The 18677-nt window shown below is 34.3% G+C and overlaps 1 protein-coding gene across 3 annotated transcripts in view; it reads right to left on the bottom strand.

The window, feature by feature from the left end:
• The window catches only part of SLC25A12 (solute carrier family 25 member 12), a 61741-nt gene that overhangs the window by 27205 nt on the left and 15859 nt on the right, over positions 1–18677 (bottom strand). For 2 of the 3 annotated variants that reach the window (XR_001862388.1, XM_008634766.2), the window contains exons 2-4: positions 14585–14729; positions 9695–9810; positions 706–845 (exon numbers count right to left, since the gene is read on the bottom strand). Coding sequence is in view for 2 of the 3 variants with exons in the window: in XM_008634766.2 (XP_008632988.1) it covers positions 706–845; positions 9695–9810; positions 14585–14694 (366 nt within the window). In the remaining variant the exon portion in view is untranslated. Of the gene's footprint in view, positions 1–705; positions 846–9694; positions 9811–13836; positions 13962–14584; positions 14730–18677 lie in introns of those variants that run through there. The other variant, XM_017735640.1, reaches the window with a different exon arrangement.

The following is an 18677-nucleotide window of genomic DNA, read 5'->3' as shown; positions in this document are numbered from 1 at the left end:
TGCTCTTTCTCTATCCTTTCTAGATGGCATTTTCCTTTTCTTCCTTCTAGTATAATGTTCAATTCATAACATGTTTTAACTGTAACTTTTTGTCTTAGCATAAAGCGCAGTTCAACAAGTGAAATTCTTTAAAGCCCAATTCCTAAAGGGTAGTTCAGCAACATCTCAGGAAATCAGATTTATCTCCTGCAAGCTGGCTGCATTTAAGACTGAACTCCCAGTATATGTGTGGTAGCATGCATGCCAGTGAGAGAAAAAAAGTGGTAAGTATTAGAATGTTTATAAAACTAAAAGAAATGTTACATAACCTAAAACCTCTACAGGGGAGTTTTTATCGTCAGTAACAACTGGCTATATTAAGGACGCTAACTTTCTCTCGTAGAGTTTAGTTTTGCTATTAAATGCCTATGACAGAAAAAGTAGACCCTCAACCCAGTTTAACAACGATCAGTAAAATGGTTAACTTCATAAACAGTGTGTTTTGTCCCATTCTTTTAAAGGATGGTATTCAAGTTAAAGCACATTGAGTACACACTGCTTACAAAACTGGTAGAGAGAAATAACAGTTCATCATTAACTGTCAGGATTAGTATCAGATAAGGATTATCACTACCAGAACAAACTCAAAATTTTAAATGGTATTAGTGTATTATTAAAAGTTAAATGAATCTCAGTTCCAACTTTGGAACAAGGTTAACAACTGACCTGAAGAAACTGAGTGAACTCTGAATAGTTAAGATGCTTCTTCCTGTTATGTCCAAAATGCAGTCGAATAAACTCACAGTCCCAGTTGAACGGGATTTGAAGATGAGTAACAGTTTGTTCAAATATTTCTTTGACATTTGCTTTGGGGAGGGAAAAACAAGAGGTGAGCCCTGGGGTACAGTAAATCTACAAACATTCCAGGAAGGTTACAAAAGTTAAGATTTCAGCAGCTGTTTAAGAAGTGTTTTAGCTTGTTAAGAATAATTGCTAACCGAACCTTTACAGACCTGTAAAAGAACACATTTGAGACACGACATGATACTTTTTGTATTATTGCATAAAACCTTGGAGTGAGTGTTTTATTTAGTTTTAATTAAGAAGCAATTTCCCTCATACATGACAAATAAAAGCTATTTTGCATTCTGATATAAAAATCAATAGTGGTTCTCTGTCTCTGCCAGGAGTCAAATTAAGCCCTTTATCAAGAGCTCGAATACCTGCACTACAATCTCAGGCAATATTTGTCATACTAGGTATGGTTTGATTGAAACTTGATTATTACAATCACACTGTCTGAATATGGCTATTGAAGATAGGTATAAGAAATGACATCTAAAACATATCATTAACTCAGCAGAAAGCACGTTATTAGATGCTTTTGATAAGGCCTTAGCACAAAAATCAAATCCTATAAAACATAATTGGTAGTCTCAGTTATTAAAATGTTTTAAGATAAGTGAAGATAGAGATGTTCTCTTTTAAATAAAGTAAAGAAAAAACCTGCCATTTCAGATTATGGAATTCTCCACATGTATACTGTACAATTGAAATCTCAATGCTAAACATACCATCTGAATTCAGTCAAAAACCTCATCTGAAAAACAGCATGCATTATTCATACACAGCATTGCCATGGTGCAAAACAAGCCTGTTTTTTGTGCAGATTATCAAACACATGAACTGTATAACAGGACATCTACCCATACCACAGGAACACTTTTGAAAATTGCCCTCACAGTACCTGAAGTGGTTTATCAACCTAGAATCTGCTAACAACCAAAATAAAATGTGGCATAGAGCTTAAATTTAAGACTAAATACAAAATGTTTTAGCTGATAACACGCCTCTTCTTTTCTATGTTTAAACAGTTTTGCTGAAAGACAAAACGCAATGAGAAGAACCTTAATTATCATTTGATAACTCTACCAAGACCTGTTTACTTGAAGTAAATGTATGCTTTTTCTATGCTAAAGGACTACTTGATTCATTCATTGTTTCAATTCTATAGTCTTTCTACTAGTTCTAGATCAAATCTAGGAAATCCACTGTATGGTTTTATCTTTTCAGTGAGGAAAGAAAGGGAAATGTCCAGAATGTATGTGTCAAAACAGGGGTGCACAAAGCAGGATTCTTTGGTTAGATCACTTCCTTCACAGTTAGACTGAGATTACATATTCAAATGGCAGATTATGGCCAGTGATTTAACCCTTACATAAAGGTCAAACACAAGAGTCAAAACCCTACAGTTTAAACCAGTTTCCACTGCAAGGTAGGCTAAAGGATTTGTTAGGGTCAATAAGAAACCTAAAAACTACTCTGACTGTTTGTAACTGTCTACTCATACCTACTCATCAGTATCAATATCCAAGGTGAGGGTTAAGAAAAAAAGAGAGAAAGCACCAAATACATAGTGCTCAACTATTTTATTTTGCCATACTTCCTTTGGAAATTCCCTCTGCAATAGAGTTTTACATCACTGTTGCAGATCAAGGAATCAAGGTATGCACGTTTCAATTCCCTACTCACCACTAATTCACTGCAGCTTTTGGCCAAGCTAGAGTCTCCATGTACTACAAACACAAACAGGTCAGTGCAGGTCATTACGGAGCCTGAAAAATGGCAATGAACTGTGAACAGAGCAGAAGACAGGCCTGCTTCACTGGATCTATTGGCTTGGCTACTAATGTACAAACAAGGGTGCCAACTGGCTACTACCTGCATATATGTAAAACTGACATCTAATGCACACTGAGCTCCCCTAATGAAAACTTAGAAAAGAATGTGTTGAAGCAGCCAGAAAATTTAAATCATATTTTCACTTGTTTCCAGTAGTTGCTTCTCTTAACCTTAGAGAAAGGTAAAAACAGTACCTTTTTTCTTTAGAAATTTTATTTTCTTATCCATCCATGTTCACAGAGACATATTTTTCACTTGTTTTTCGTGAGACTTAAGCCCCTGATGTTCTCATAACTCTCAAGCATTTAACTGTATATACTTCAAAAACAATCAATTTCCTACCCTCAATCTTTTTCTTCATAAAAACATTTACAACTACTCATCAACATATCTCAAGATTCTTCAGCACATAAAAATAATAGTTAAATTAATTAATAAATTTATATTCAATAGTTGAGTGTATTGGTACTTGATGAATTCCAGAAATGCCTAACTAGCTTTAATAAATGGTATCCAAACTAGCTTGTTGCTTCTCTGAAAACTGAGGTGCCTTATCCATTTCTCTTTCCCAGGCAATCCCTCTCACATGCAGTAACGTATTCTGCATATATTACAATAGTCTCAGTTTGAACATATGCTCTTGTACGTAACAATTAATTCCATGTTGGCTTGGTTTATGAAACACTCGGGGTAGAGAGGCAAAACTGTGCACTAGTTCTGAAAAATCACCAAACCACAGAATGGTTTGAGTCAGAAGGAACCTTAAAGATCCCCTAGTTCCAGTCCCCCCGACATGGGGAGGGACACCTTCCACTAGACCAGGTTGCTCAGAGCTCCATCCAACCTGACCTCAAGCACTTCCAGGGATGGGGCATCCACAGCTTCTCTGGGAAACCTATGCCAGTGCCTCACCACCCTCACAGTAAAGTAACTGCCCCAGTCAAACCCATGGAAACATTAAATACAATTTTCCAAAGCCACCTGAGATTCTCACGCGCCTCTTGGTAGGTGCTAAAACTTACTACATCTACCCAAGAGCAGGGGTGCTTTCTTCACAATATATCAACACTACCTTTATAATCCAACTCTGTTGGCTCTTCTATTATATTAACGGAAACAGCCATCGCCACAGCCAGTAACTTATGATGAGAAGCAGCAAACAGCCAATGCAAACATTGCAGAAATTATACACAACGTGATCATCAGCTACACTTTCACCACTGAATTATCATCAAATGTTTAATTTTTAATTTTTTTTTTCACAGTAGAAGCAAAGCACTGACAACAAAGAAAACAGGCAACATTAAGGTACAGATGCTGGCTTTGCCTTTTTTTTTTTTCCTCTTCCTCAGTCAAAACCTAGTAATGCTTCTAAATTAAGATAAACTACACGTGTTTCAAATTTCCAACAGAGCTATTCTGCAGGGGGCAAACAGCAAATTATTTTTCAAGCCTTTCATTTTAGTTTGACATTTTACAGAATGCATTCAATGTCCCTGTCAATACATGTTGCTCATTTACTAATGTCTTCTACTCTTTGCTCACCTTTCTGCGGTGGAATTCTTTCCTACTGAGCCGATAACTTTCTTTCCAGGCTTATAGTAATGCATTTTCTTTTCAGATAGGCATACAAGTCAGCAGCCTGATGACATACTCAACTTACCATGAGCCCCAGGAACAATAAACCTACTACTCTAGTGTACTAGTACATTACCTCCAAGGCGACACACATTCTCTCAAGATTGCTTCAGCATTTCCCCACCCAATCATTTTAAACAAATTATAGATGCCTGGAGCAGCTATCTGCAGGCAGCACACACATGACTGGCTCAACTTCCATCAAGCACTGTTACCTATCAGGCTCAGAAAAACGATACAAAACCCCAAAGATTCTAGGCAATAATCAATGTCATATACGGAGGAAGAATACTTTAAATTATAAACACTATGATGTCTCGTTGGTGGCCCATTGTGGGGGTGAGCTCAATACTCCAAGTAAACCTTGAGGCAGTACCTATTATTTATTTTGACTTATCAGCTCCCCAAGAAGCAGAGTGGAAAGCTCATACAGTTCTAGTGCCATCAACCTGTTAACAGTTTGCCATTCCCATGCACCAGTGATAAAAAAGCAATCACACTTGTTAGGGGCACAAAAATACGAAAGTGGTAAGTTTTAAGCAGCAGCATAAGTATGGTAAAGATTTGTTGTTTAACAAGGTTGTTTTGGGTTTTTTAAAATCTGTCTACTCAGTAATCCACTGTCCAATTTGTGCATAATTCAGGCCTAAGGTACATAATTAATTTTAACATTTACATGTTGCTATTTTTCACTACTTCTGCTAACAGTATGTTTTCACTTTGAAGCACAAAATAAGGAACCACAGTTAAAGGCAGAAAGATATTTTTGTAGCACCTCATGCCACAGAATTATATTGGGTAATCCAAATGTAATACAATAATTACTTTTATGTGAGAAATTTTAACTAGATATAGTTACATTTTATTTCTACTCTTATTTTAAAAAGATTAGTGATTCTATTGAAAGATGAATGACAGCCACATTAAATTGTCAATACATATAATTTTAACATGAAGTTCTCCTTTTCTGTTCCCACTTGTTGAAGCATGGTTTGAAAAAAAATTATCATTATCATTATTAAGAGGAGGGGGTCCCATCCCATTCTGCATTGCTCACAAGTATTTAGAACTATAGTTTAAGCCTGAAAAGAATTATACAACACAAAACAAAAAAAAAGGAAAAAAGGAAGTCCTAACAGTGATGTTTCCTATGTTAATTGCATGTGTTAAGCAAAAGACACTTTGAAAACAGGCAACTAATGTACAGCTCACAGGAGGCCAAAAAAAATAGCAGTTCTGGTTTACAGCACAGTTGATGAAAACCTGGATTTTTCCCTCATATCCTCACATCTGTAGTCATGTGATTATGAGTACTTTTCTGTTTACATTTTAAAAGGTTTCCAGTCTTTATGGTTGCCAATACCATTTTAGAAAGCAGAACTTTTCAGATTAAATCCAAATCCTAGCATTTTCAATCCAGCTGCCCTTTTGTAAATGGTGAAGTACTAAGTGAGTACTAGAAGTGCTCTCTGTTTTCTGAAAAGTAATACTCATAAGCAAAGCACTAGCTTGTATAATACAACTCCTTTCTTTTGTTCTTGCTCATCTTCTTCCAGTGTTCTCAAACTCTATGTCCTGATTAAGGGAAACCTGAACTTTATCAGATGAAAATTTGTCTAAGAAAACAGACTGGTCAAAACTTCAGTATCCTTGTATACTCAAATTCTGAAACTATTAAATCGTTATTTATTATTTCAATTCACCAATATTGTACAATTTTCACATAGTTGCATTAGGAGGCATCTGATCACCTTCCTTCCCCCAATGCCTTTGAAGAAGATGCTGTTATACTCTGCAAAATAATTGTAATTAGATTTTGACCACAGGATGTTTTTAAAAGCCTTAAGTTCAGTTCCATAAATATTTTCCAATTATCTCCAAAATAATTCTGAATACAGAAGAATCGCAAACATATTTAGCTCTATCTTTCTATCCATATCAGCAAGTGTATTTAACTGAAAAAGCATCTCTGAAACTCTCCAGTTTATCAGAGAATGGCTTTCTTTGTGGTGACTCTACCAGGAAGAACAGCTGGAAAATGCCTTGAAACTGTATATTCCAATTAAAAGTGATGCAATCCAGATCGTTGTGTGGTGTGCCAGAGAGATAAATTACAAAGAATCCTTTTACTCCCAGTTAGACAACCTATTTTTCAGAGAAGTTTCGCAGATAATCACAGACTTCACCTTTCAAAACACAGTAAGGATTATCTGCTTTGACATCGGAAAAAAACTAATAGCTTGAGCAGATTTAATATTCAGGTTTGCTTTAACCCGAATTCAGGTCAAAAGATCTGCACAGAACAGAAATAAAAATAATATTCCTAAGTAGAATAGTATTAATTTTATGGAGTGTTTTTGAATATTTCACTCATGTTAAGTAGCACAGTCAATACATCCCACAATCAAAAGAGCACAGCGCTTGTCAGTCTTCTCTGGCTACAGACAACAACCTGAAAAAAGATCACTTGTCTTCATCAGCTTTAGCTGCTAGCATTTAAATATTTTATGGATAATGCGGTATTGTATGGGCCCAGCAGCAACACATTTTGCATAAAATATTCACCTAGGAAGCATTTATGAAGATGTAGGAGCACTTGATTAGGAATATATACTTTTTCTCTATTTCTCCATGATTAAAAACTTATTTAAACTACAACCATATCAATGGGTTACGAAAATAGTCATTTTACTGCTTTTTATTCACCAAGCTGACAGCAAGTCCAGTGCAGCTGAAACACGTAGTGAGTACTGAGCATGCTGTGCAGTTTGCTCAAACAAAGTAGGTCCAGTTTCATGTTCTTACATGGGCCTACTTTACAAACGTTGCAGAATACCAACTACACATTTATGGCAGTCATTCATACAGGATTTCTGCATGTCCAAAGCTCCTGGATAAGTGTCCCAAAGCAGTAAGAAAGTAGTAGATGACATTAAAGTGATAGAAGGTTTCATGTTTCAACATCTGATATTGCAAAGACACTGATTAGCTTAGCATACAAGTATTTCTACAAAATAGTTCCTGAAGTCGTCTTCTAAGACAGTTCTTCTGTGACACAATTAATAGTTTCATCACTGGAGAGCTGGAAGCTAAGTATTTTAAGAGACTCGTAGCAGACTGAGGCTCGAGAGGACTGCAAAATGCTGAAGTGCTTGAGAATGGTTCAAAATCATGTCAGTAAATAAATCCTAAACAGAAGTGAACCCAACTAGAGCAGCTTGCTTCCAAAAACAGCGACAGTTCTGAAATTCAACAAGCATACTTAACTTCCCCCAGATAATTGAAAACTTGAGTAGATGAGAATATTTTTTGAGAACACGTTACCTCACAACCAGTGTTGGTTCAAGTTACTGGTCTAACAGACCCAAGTTGATTCTGTCCCTTGCTTTGGATGCACAGTGCAGAAAACCTCAGTAAATCCATGTTGCTTCTGGCAAGACTTACTGGTTTGAGATAGCTTTGGCATCAATGCAATCACATCCACAGAGCGTTTCATCTGAGCTAGAGAATCTTGACTCATGTTTGCTCCCATAACCAACACGGTTTACCTCAGACTGGATACATTACAGAGTCTATAAAAAACCTAACTTGTCTGATAGTGATTCTCACACCAACTGGCTAAACTTAGCACCATTTCAGCATATTTCTAATAATTTACTAAAACTTTTAACTGTAAAACTTGTGTTTCTATTTTGTCCTGTTTTTACATGAAACTAAACTCTGTGCCTTTCTGCTTCTGTGGCATGAAAATGAAAGAGTGCAGGTCTCATTTACAGAACAGCCGTAAGACTGACTTGGAAATTGACTGCAGGGTTACCAAATTCTGAAGATGTCATGTATCATCATTAACATTTTTCACAGTTGTATTAATATGTATTATATGCGTATTAAGTAAAAATAAGTAGCCCGTGTTACAAACAAACAAACAAGCCAAGATAAAAAAACAGCACTAAATGTGGGAACAGTAGCACAAAAAATATGTACCATGTTATGTTAATAACAATGTTAAATTGCAATATAATTAATTTTGCAAAAACACCCCAAGAAACCAATAGTAAATTTAAAATTCCCTCAAGAATTTCCTTTTCAAGATTTATCAGCCTTACAAAAAAATTCAGCAAGAAAGATACAGAGAAAACCACCAATTTTCTACTTTACAATTTCTCATTTGTGTTTTCTTTTAGACTTTAATTATATAAAAATAACAATCCTCAGTCTGATTGAGGAATTTGTATATAATCTGAAATGGCTTTTTGTTCAATTACGGAACCAGCTGTTTCACGTGTGCTCATGAGAGCTACCAAGTTCAAACCTCATTTTGTAAGATTATTAAATAAACCATCGTTAACACGGTCACGCTGATTGTAGTGGTTTGTCCAATTCCTAATGACTGCATTTACTGACTTCACTTTTATTTAAATTCTAAAATATTTTCTTTTCAAGATGTTGTGCATCCAAATTGCTTAGTACCTGACTCTTCAGTTAATGATGTAAATTGACAGGCATCCTAAGTCAAACAGTTCGTTTCCATAAAAAGACATTTGCTTTTTTTTCCCCAACAAGTTACAGTAATTGTCATAAGAATGAAAGAGTACAAACAGCAATTGGTTACAAATGCAAGCATAGTTTGTATTTCCTTTATTGAGTGCTTTATTCTTTTGGATAGAAATAACATTTAATTCTCATTTCATATTATTAAAATTCTTACCATTGATTTATCTAATTTTCATAAACATGAAGCTTTAAAAATAAAGCCTAGTCCTCCTTGAACTGCAATGTTAGCAACAGTTATTTAGCAATATCATAAAGCAGTATAGTTAGCCTAGAGAATTTAGTCTGATTACTAACTCACGTGATTAGGTAACAAAACCAAAGGCCAGACTTTCTTCCTAATTTTGCAAATATATGATCTAGTTGTAAGTTACACTCATAACATTAAAGTAAGATTTGCTCCTCAAGAAAAGGAACACTACCACAGGAAATCAAATTATTAGACCTCCTTAATTTCTATATTGAGCTCTTACTGTATGAAATGACAATTATTCAAAGATATGTGGAGATCCAGAACATATCTTAAAACTCCCTCAGTGTTGAAGGAGTTTGAAATCCAGGGTATTGAATTTTACTTAGGATGACACTGAACATCATGGTATTTACTACTTCAGGAAAATGAAAAATCTTGATTCAAGAAGACAGAGAAAAATGTATTTTGTCTCTGTATACTTCTTAAGCTTGAATTGAGAGAGAAAAAAAAAGTTCTACTCATGCAGAGTCTTAGGAAAAAAGTACAGTACTGCACAAAATGCATTTCTATGCACCTGTCATCATGAACCATTATTATGACAGATATTATAATAATCACTTTCTTAAACTGTTTTTCTTTAGGTATTCTTACCAAATGTTACTTCTCCACTGCCATTCTTGTCAAATAACTGAAAAGCAACAACGAATATTGCATCTGGAGTACACAAAACAGATTCAAATGCCAAAAATTCTTGGAAGGAAATTAACCTAGAAAGGAAAACGGAAAAGTTATAAAGATTTTTTAAAATTGTTCATAGTACCAATGATAATTTGCATTTGATACTCTAGAAAAAAGTTTGATCCAAATATTAAATAAAATTCTAACTTAAAATAATTAACACTCTAGAGACTGAAAAGTATGTTACATTCAAGTAGTTAACATTTATGCAACTCAGTTTATTCCTCTATGAAGCGACGGAATTCTTCCTATCCATCAACACCAAAATACAATCAATTCTCACTGAACACCTACAAGTTATTACTTGTAATTATAAGTGTAATCAGACAGCATTTAAAAATTAAGACATAAAAACACCACAAAAATTATAACACCATGAAATTTACAGGTCTGTCATTGTATCACATATGTATTTCTACTAAGGTACTGTAATGCAAGTACAGGAATACACTATAAAACATACATTTCTTTAAAACAATACATAACATTCATAAAAAACAAACAGGTTCAGAAAAAGTTATACTTTACTATGCATATGGAAAGGATATTACACTTCAAATGTGATATGAACCGCCAAGTCATGTACTCGGGGCCAATAAAGAAGGAACATAAATATATTTGGACTCAAGGACAGACATGACAAGGCAGGGAAGGATTTGAGTGTAACAGCAGATCACAAGATTCTGAGCTGTGTATGCAAGACAGTCATTATGCACAACTCAGGATGCACTAGTAAATCCAAGTCCTTGTCACCAATGTATAAACTCAAACTTGAATGTATGCATAGATAACTTACTAGGATAATAATAAGTAGCTTTTCTAGAGGAATTCTGCTTATTCTGACCAACACAAAAAAAAAAACCTTTAGAAGGGATCCTAATGTTGTATGTATGAACAGCTGCAGAAAGATAAACCTGAAGCTAAGAGCAGATAAAGGATAATGCTGGCACAAGAAAATAACAGGACAGATGACGGGATATATATTTTAGCATTAAATAATCAATGGGAATAAGAATTTCAATTACATTTTTTATATTCAACAAAAAATTTACCATATATCAGTAAATGCTGTTAAAGCAGAGAATATCGCTGTTTCCTAGAACTTTACCTAGAAAATGTACATAATTGATCTGAACTTAGTACTCATCATACGAAATCATTAGCTCATAGTGATTACTTCAAACATTACTGCTTACTGCTAAAGAGCCAAGTATAAATTTTGTTCCCTGCAAGAAAAAAAAGAAAAATCACAGTATTCACACTATTATTACTTTATCTAGTTTTTCCCTGTCAAAGTACACATGAAGCAGAATTGAGATACTTTAAAGAGGTTAAATATGTTAACATTCTTGTATATATGCACTGTGCAGGAAATACAGAAAAACCTAATGACTTTGAAAATAATTAAGATATGGAAAATACAAAATTATCATATTTAAGCCACAAAAATCAGAGATATGAGAATGGTTCTTCACATGCAAAGTCAATTCCATCCAAAGGATGATCTTGATAAATAAAAGGTTTGTATCAAAGAAATAAATGTTCCTTTAAAATAATTGTAAATACTATCATTTCAAAATATACCTTACACACAAGCATAAAGCTGAAACAAATTGATTCCTAACCAGGAAGCTTCATAACTGACAAGATCAAGTGCTGATCTCTAGAGAATGCATTCATAGATGCCTGAACCTGAAAGATGTCTTCAGAGGTCTCACTATAACAGTGCCTACAGCAAAAGGAGATAGACACATTCAACTTCCTTTCCACATATTCAACTCCCAATGCCTAAGAGCAGGGATATCCTCTGTGATCCTCCATTAGCCATTAGGGCGGACATAACAGGAGCTGGATTAAACAGAATGATGGAGCTTCCCACCCAATCACTCAGTACTCAAGTATCATCCTGTGAACCCACTGCATTACAGAGTACATAACAGTATCAAATCACTCACTTTTCATTTTCTCTGTAACATTTAAAAAAAATTCTTTTCCTCTGATTTCTTCTGTACTGCTACCTTTCAAAAGCATACAAAGTAACCCACGTGTTTGCAATTCTTCTCTTTCCTTTTTTCTACTACTTTTCTCATTTTTTCCCACACAACATAGCTTTTTAGACATTATGTATAGCTCTGTTGTGACTCTCCATTATATGAAATATCAATTCTTTCTTGGGGACTTCACTTAAGAACACATTTCCAGATTTAAGAACGATGTGATGATAAAAAGAATACCCAGAAACAATCAGTTAAAATGAAGAATTTTGAATTACTACTGTGAAATTTTGATGTTCAAAGGGGGAAGAAAATCTTTTACCTAGTTTTGGCATATATATATATATATACACACACACACACATATAAATATATAAGTAAGTATATTCTTCAGAGAGGGTATTTATCCTAATTTCAAAATCAGTGCCTGCACCTGAAGACACAGGAGTGCTTTCAGCATCAGTGAAATCCTATTGTACTAAATAGGTAACAGGCAAGTTTAAACCAAATTCTAATTTAGAGGTCATCACATAAATTTCTTTATGCACAAGAATATGCACTTGTAACAATGAGGAATAAACATTTTGGAAGTGAACAGTCATCTGTTTTAAGAACTACTTTATCGAGTTCCACTAAAGCAAACCACTCGTGTACAGCAGTAATGGGAGAAGGCAATAGTTCTCTGGAACAGTTAAGTAAGGATCAAGTTACCATTAGAAAAAAAGTAAAAACATGTTTTTTTTAAACACATGCCTATACAGAGCCAGTTCCAAAATGTGCTGTTTCTGTAAAGTGCCAAACTTAAACCTAAAAGAAATAAAAAAATATTAACAATGGAAGCAGTCACCAACCCTCTGAGTATTTATTTCAAGGGCAAGCAAGGCTAAGAGAATATGATAGCAGATACAGGAATGAAATTTTCTAACAGAACCCAAAGCTTCTCAATGACTTGCTGCATGACACTGGGCTGTCGTTTAATGTACAGGTATACGCATGGAACAGGACTACTGATACTTCCTTGGACTTCATAAAGTAACCTTAAGTCCTTGGAAAGATGCAATGCATCCTGGAATTCAGTTGAAGACTACAATAATTATTCATGCTATTAGAGTCTGGATTTTGATATATTACAGATCACTACAAATAAAAGAATGTGAATATAAAAAAAATGATGATGATAATGGAGCTATAATAAATTCTTCAGATTAAATATAGATTAAATATAAATATAGATTAAAACATTTAGAAAAAAGTTTCAGAGAAGTAGTCAAACAATTAAGCATTATACACTTCGAACTAGATGGTTGTGCAAAATAAAAATCCCACTCATCCCATAAAGAAGGTGATAAAGCACACTTACCCATACTTGATTATCTCGCTTCAAATATTACCCAGATTTTTAAAAAAGCAATAAACAAAAATAACAAAAATCTTATTCACAGGGAAGGTAACAAAAAGCAATGCCTGAAAGTTCTGTTGTAGCAGTAAAACAAATGATTTCCTACTGTAAGAAAGACCCTTTTGTAAGACTTTTTCTGAAGAAATGCATACCATAAAAGATAACCAACAGCTTTCAGAGAAACAAGATGCTAAGCATGTTGGTTTACTTTATCAATTAAACTATTATTTGAACAGATGCATACAAAATTACCTTTTCAATCCATAATAAAGCAACAAACTGCAGCCATGTATTGGAAACAGAGACAGGTTACTTAAATTTATCAAATGTATGTATAATCAAATATATTATCAAAGTGCTGCAGTTTTATGAAAAGAAAAATCACGTAGCATTACATCAAACAGGAGATCCTATATTTGTCATTTAGAGTAAGAAGTATACAGCACATACAATTTCATTTCTACAGCACAGATACTGTGCAAGCTGCTCAAGATACTAAGCAAACTAATAAAATGTTCTAAAGCAGAATGCAGGAGAACAAAAACAAAATTTAAGTAACCAAGGAAGTCAAGGAGCTGTCAATTTAAAATAAGTTACATTTTTATATTTACAAATGTATTGTATTTTAACAGCATTTTCTTCTCTACAAAGTAACTACTCACTTCTGCATTCTTGACCTCTTCTCTGATCCATCTTAACCTTCTCACTTTACTTTAACAATGTCCATGCCTCCTACTACAATCCAAGGCCAAAACTAGAATCCTACATACAGCAGAAGAAAAGGCTCCTTGGAAGACAAATGAGTTAGAGGTCACTACCTCAGCGAAGCAGACATTTTGTAAATTAGTTTCAGAGAACTGTCTAAAAGCAAGCAGGAGCTGGAAAAGCTTTATGCAGTGTGACCTGATCTTGATTAAGCAAACAACTTCTTCCTCCACAGAGTCACTACTGTCTCTAAGTCAGCACTTGAAAAAAGACCTCAGTGGTTTGATTTGAATTGCACACTACAGAAATAAAAAAGCTCTTCCATATTTTCATGTTTAATTACAGGTACTGAAGACTCTAAACAGTACCTAAAGATGGATGCGGACACACAGAAAAGAACTTCTCCAAGGCAACCCTACTACACTAAACTTACCTGCCATTCAACTTCCTCAGCTTTTGTAGAATTTAACAAAATATCATCAAAATAATTCTTAACTTAAAAAAAACCCCATGTCAAACACTGCCATTTTTTCTCTGTTTTCAAAAATGTATAGTCTATTGTACTTGTGAAAAAAACTTCTCATTTAAATAAACCTAAAGTGTAATAAAATCAATAATGTATTTTAGAAGATGAAGTTATCAAACTCATGCACTCACACATTTACCTATGCACTACAAGTTTCAAATGGAAAGCAAAATTCTCACCCATCCTTAGTTTGATCTGCCACTCCAGCCAACAGCTGCACTGTTTTAGGATTGTGATGCGGATCTGTATGAAGTCCTAGGTATTTTTGCACAAAATCCTCTGGGGTCATGTAATGTTCACCATCTTTCTCAACACTTGCATACTAGAGTAAAAATAAAAAACCAAAGGAACACAAACAAAAATTAATCCATTTAGATGCTAATTATTGGCAATTACCAAATTAGTATCTTTACTGAATATAACTTAAAATGGTGCACAACTGTCTGCACGTAACTGCTCTGAAATTAAAGGGCTAGATTAAACTAAGAGTGTTACTGTACTAGTTTTATACTAACAACAGTCAGATTCCCCTGTACAATAGCTATGGTCACATAATGACCAGTATCTTCTAATTAAAAGACAATTACATATTTCAGAAACTGTCAGGTAATTGCAAAAATTTATAAAACTTACAACCATGCTGTAGCGTTCCATTTGTAGCTACACTGAAACCACAGCTCATAAATTTTCTTACAATTTCTAGTAGCAGATATCTTCTGAATAATTGTTCCTGATCTTTATTATGACTATTTTGGAAAATATATATTACTTCTTTTCTCTTTTTGTGAGAAATAAATGTTCAGAGTAATTTTTATCCTTAAACTAATGTTTTTAAGGAAAAATTCACACACACAGACAGTGCTTGCTTCACCATCTCGTGTATCTCTTCCACAGTATCAGCCCCTCACAGCACCTCATCAGCTCTCCCTCTTCCACCCTATAGCTGTGATGACAGCTGTTTGCAAGACTGCATTGTAAACAAGATTACTGAATTTATGGAGAACTAAAATAAGAGTATTTTCACTAAAACAGGAACACAAAGCAATGGACAGGAATCCCTTAATTCAGCATTCCTGCCAGTATGACAGCACAATGAAATTGTGGCTTCCTTGAATCAGCTCTGAAAGGTTTTCTTCTCAGCTGTACACACAAGTGACTGAAAAATGCCTTCCAAAGCACAGACACGCAAGACATGAAATCCAAAGAAAATTATGTATGAAGGACCACCAAACATGCAGAGTATGGACCATATCTTCAAGAATCACTGAAGTCAACTGTATGACAGTAGAGTGCATATCGAAGACAGTCAAAATCTAAACACCATTTTTTTTTCTCCAGACACCAGTTTATTGGAGTTTATCATAAATAATAATTCATAATAATACCTTTCACAATAAAAACTGTTTGGGCAAAGTTTTGTTAAAAAAATTTTGAGATAAAAATAATCATTGAGCTCCATATGAGAAGGTCGTGGCATTTTGGAAGAGTTTGGCAGCAAGTCAATAAATTAAAGCCTAACAAAGTAGCTCTGCATGTAAATACATTAGTCCTATGTTTTCACCATATAAATTAAGTCAAGAATCTCTTTGATCAAAATAAGCAATTTCAAATTATAACTTCAATGTAAAACATACCACATCAATTAAATCTATGTTCCTCTCAGTGTTGAACTCTTGTTACTTTATAACACAAAATTCTTAGTATACATTTACAGATTGTCTCAGGTAAGCACTTGATGAATTTCCATGAGACTTTTCTTTAAAGCATCCTCACATAAGACAAACACACAAACCCCCCACTCTAGTTTACAATCTGGTGCTAGGTATCACCACACTTTCAGAAACAATGGTTTGGGAATTTCTTTTTGTTTCTTTCTCCACCTTGCTTGAACAGGTTACATTTTAATTCAACAGGCAGGGAATAATTCAACTATATTTTCCAAAAGCTGACTGTGTCTTGTCAAAGAAAAAGAACGAAGGTTCACTAAGAAATCTGGTAACTGTTTTTCCATCTAACTCTTTTATCCTTCTGTGATAATCTGTTACGGAATTTGTTCTTTTATGAATGTTACTGAAGTCTGTGGTTAGCAAACATCTAAGAGGTAACTTATTTGATGGTGCACAGACAAGAAATTTCAATGCCTGCATTTCATAGTTCCAGGATTAAGAGAAATAGCACATCTTTTTAATGCAAATTGAACTTTGTATTTTTAACAGTTTAAAACAGTTAGAAGAAGAAGATAGCACACTTCAGAAATACTGAAGAGGAAGGTATATATCGTTTATCCTTTAAGATACAACATAAACTGCATGGCCAGAGGGCACCTATCACATTAGGAGACATGCATGAACAGAAGGAAATTTAAGTACACTCTCTGTGATTAAGGTGGATGGTGACAAGGCCTACAGTTCAAATCTTCCCTTCTAACCGTTTCCAAGGGAAGCCAAATTTAGGAAGGAATGCACGACCTTTAGCTGAAGCTCACAGAAGAGGCCAGCACTCTCAGCAAAGAGCACAACACATCTGACCCCTAGATGTTTGCAGTATTTCATAATAAGACTTTCTACAACTTAGTTCTGAAAGGAGTGATTCTCTTTTGTTTTAAAGCCTGCAACTAAGTTTGATTTCTAACCATCAAACAAAAATACAATTTCAAATTCAACTGTGATCAAATAGAATGCAGAAGAAATACAAACTCTTTTTCTATGCTTTTTTTTTTGCTGCAGAATCTCAGATAGTCAAAGGAAGAGAGGACAGCTCTCATATTTTTCATTCCTCACAGCACAAAACAATCCACAACTTCATTTGCATGTTTCTTTGAAGAAAACAAGACAGACATGGAGAAGACCAAAAAGCCGTTTTTCAAAGACAGACTCTTTTTTTAGGTCAATAAAACACGTACTGTCAGAAAGAAAATTTCAACAACCAGCTGTACGATATTCTTCCTCTCCACTGTTCTCTGTATGACCACTATCAAGGACTTTAACTGCTTATTTCCAGAAGCAATAACTTCTACTGATTGGATGTCAAGAATCATAAAGAGTTCACATTTACAATTGAATAGAGTATTTTGACACCTCATTTCACTTATTTTCATCCAAATGTGCAGAAGCATCTTGCAAAAAGTTGGAAAAAGGTGTCCTAGAATCATGTTTTTATACTGTATTAATATATATTATTTAAAATAATATTTTCATGTTGCTAATTTTATTAACATACTCTACTGTAATCTTTATCTACAAAAGCTGAATGCCATGTCAATCAAAATAAACATGTGTTGGAATATTTTTTACTAGAAACTAAATGTTGAGCTTCCACAGTTTGATGCCAGCATTCTAAATTTCTGCACTCCAGCAATGCTACAGTGTAATCCAGCACAAAAAAGAAAAGGCCACCAAAATTACAGCTGGGATATAACTCCTCTCTGTCAGGCAAAAAGGTGTCTCTGACTACTTATCATATATGGAAATTGTCAGATGGTATAGTAGAACCAGAAGATACATATAAAAAGTTAAATAATGGACTTTATTATTTACGGTATTAGCTCTAATTTTATACTCTTTATTTTTTAAATAGAGAAAAGCTTCTTGAATATACTGTGTAACATTCAACATTAGGGGAAAAAAGATATTTCAGTCATTTTGAAATATCAGTGGCCCAACTATGGACCTAAAACATAGTTCTTGTTCTTCTTATTCCATATGCCTGATTCAAACTTTATTATCAAAGTTTTAGGATTGACTGGATTTTCCTTTCTGATCATGCTTTACTGGAACTAAGGAGTGGAAAAACCTTCATACCGTTATTTATATATGTTAATTCTAAGGCCCTGCAAAGGTTAATATTACAAAATATATAAATCTTGAGAAATTAATTTTAAGTTCTAAAAACATTGCCAGCGGCTCCATTCATAAGAACACATATAAATCCTAAGGACAAAACATACAGTCATGGAAGAAGAATTTTTTTGGATTCTGCAAAGGTGCATTAAAAAAAAAAAAAAAAACAGTACTTGGTCATAAATATTTGTTTTATAGAAAACTAGAAAATAGTTCAGAAAATTATTTAATATTATAATTTGGGAATGGTTATCACGATTTGTGCCAGCAACAGTTTTCTCCTCAACACCTGACAGTCCCTTCAATACACTGTGCCCACAAAGTGAACTTTTAAGTGTCCCACCAGCACACCACGCGTTTGATGCCATGGCAAACTGCTGGAAGGGCAAAAACCAGAAGTCTGTCACTCAAATGACATTAGATCTTTTTACCT

The sequence above is a fragment of the Corvus brachyrhynchos genome, unplaced genomic scaffold, assembly GCF_000691975.1.
Source record: "Corvus brachyrhynchos isolate BGI_N302 unplaced genomic scaffold, ASM69197v1 scaffold255, whole genome shotgun sequence".
Lineage (NCBI taxonomy): Eukaryota > Metazoa > Chordata > Aves > Passeriformes > Corvidae > Corvus > Corvus brachyrhynchos.
Note: the sequence above shows the minus strand (reverse complement) of the source record. Positions and strands in the feature narration are given on the sequence as shown.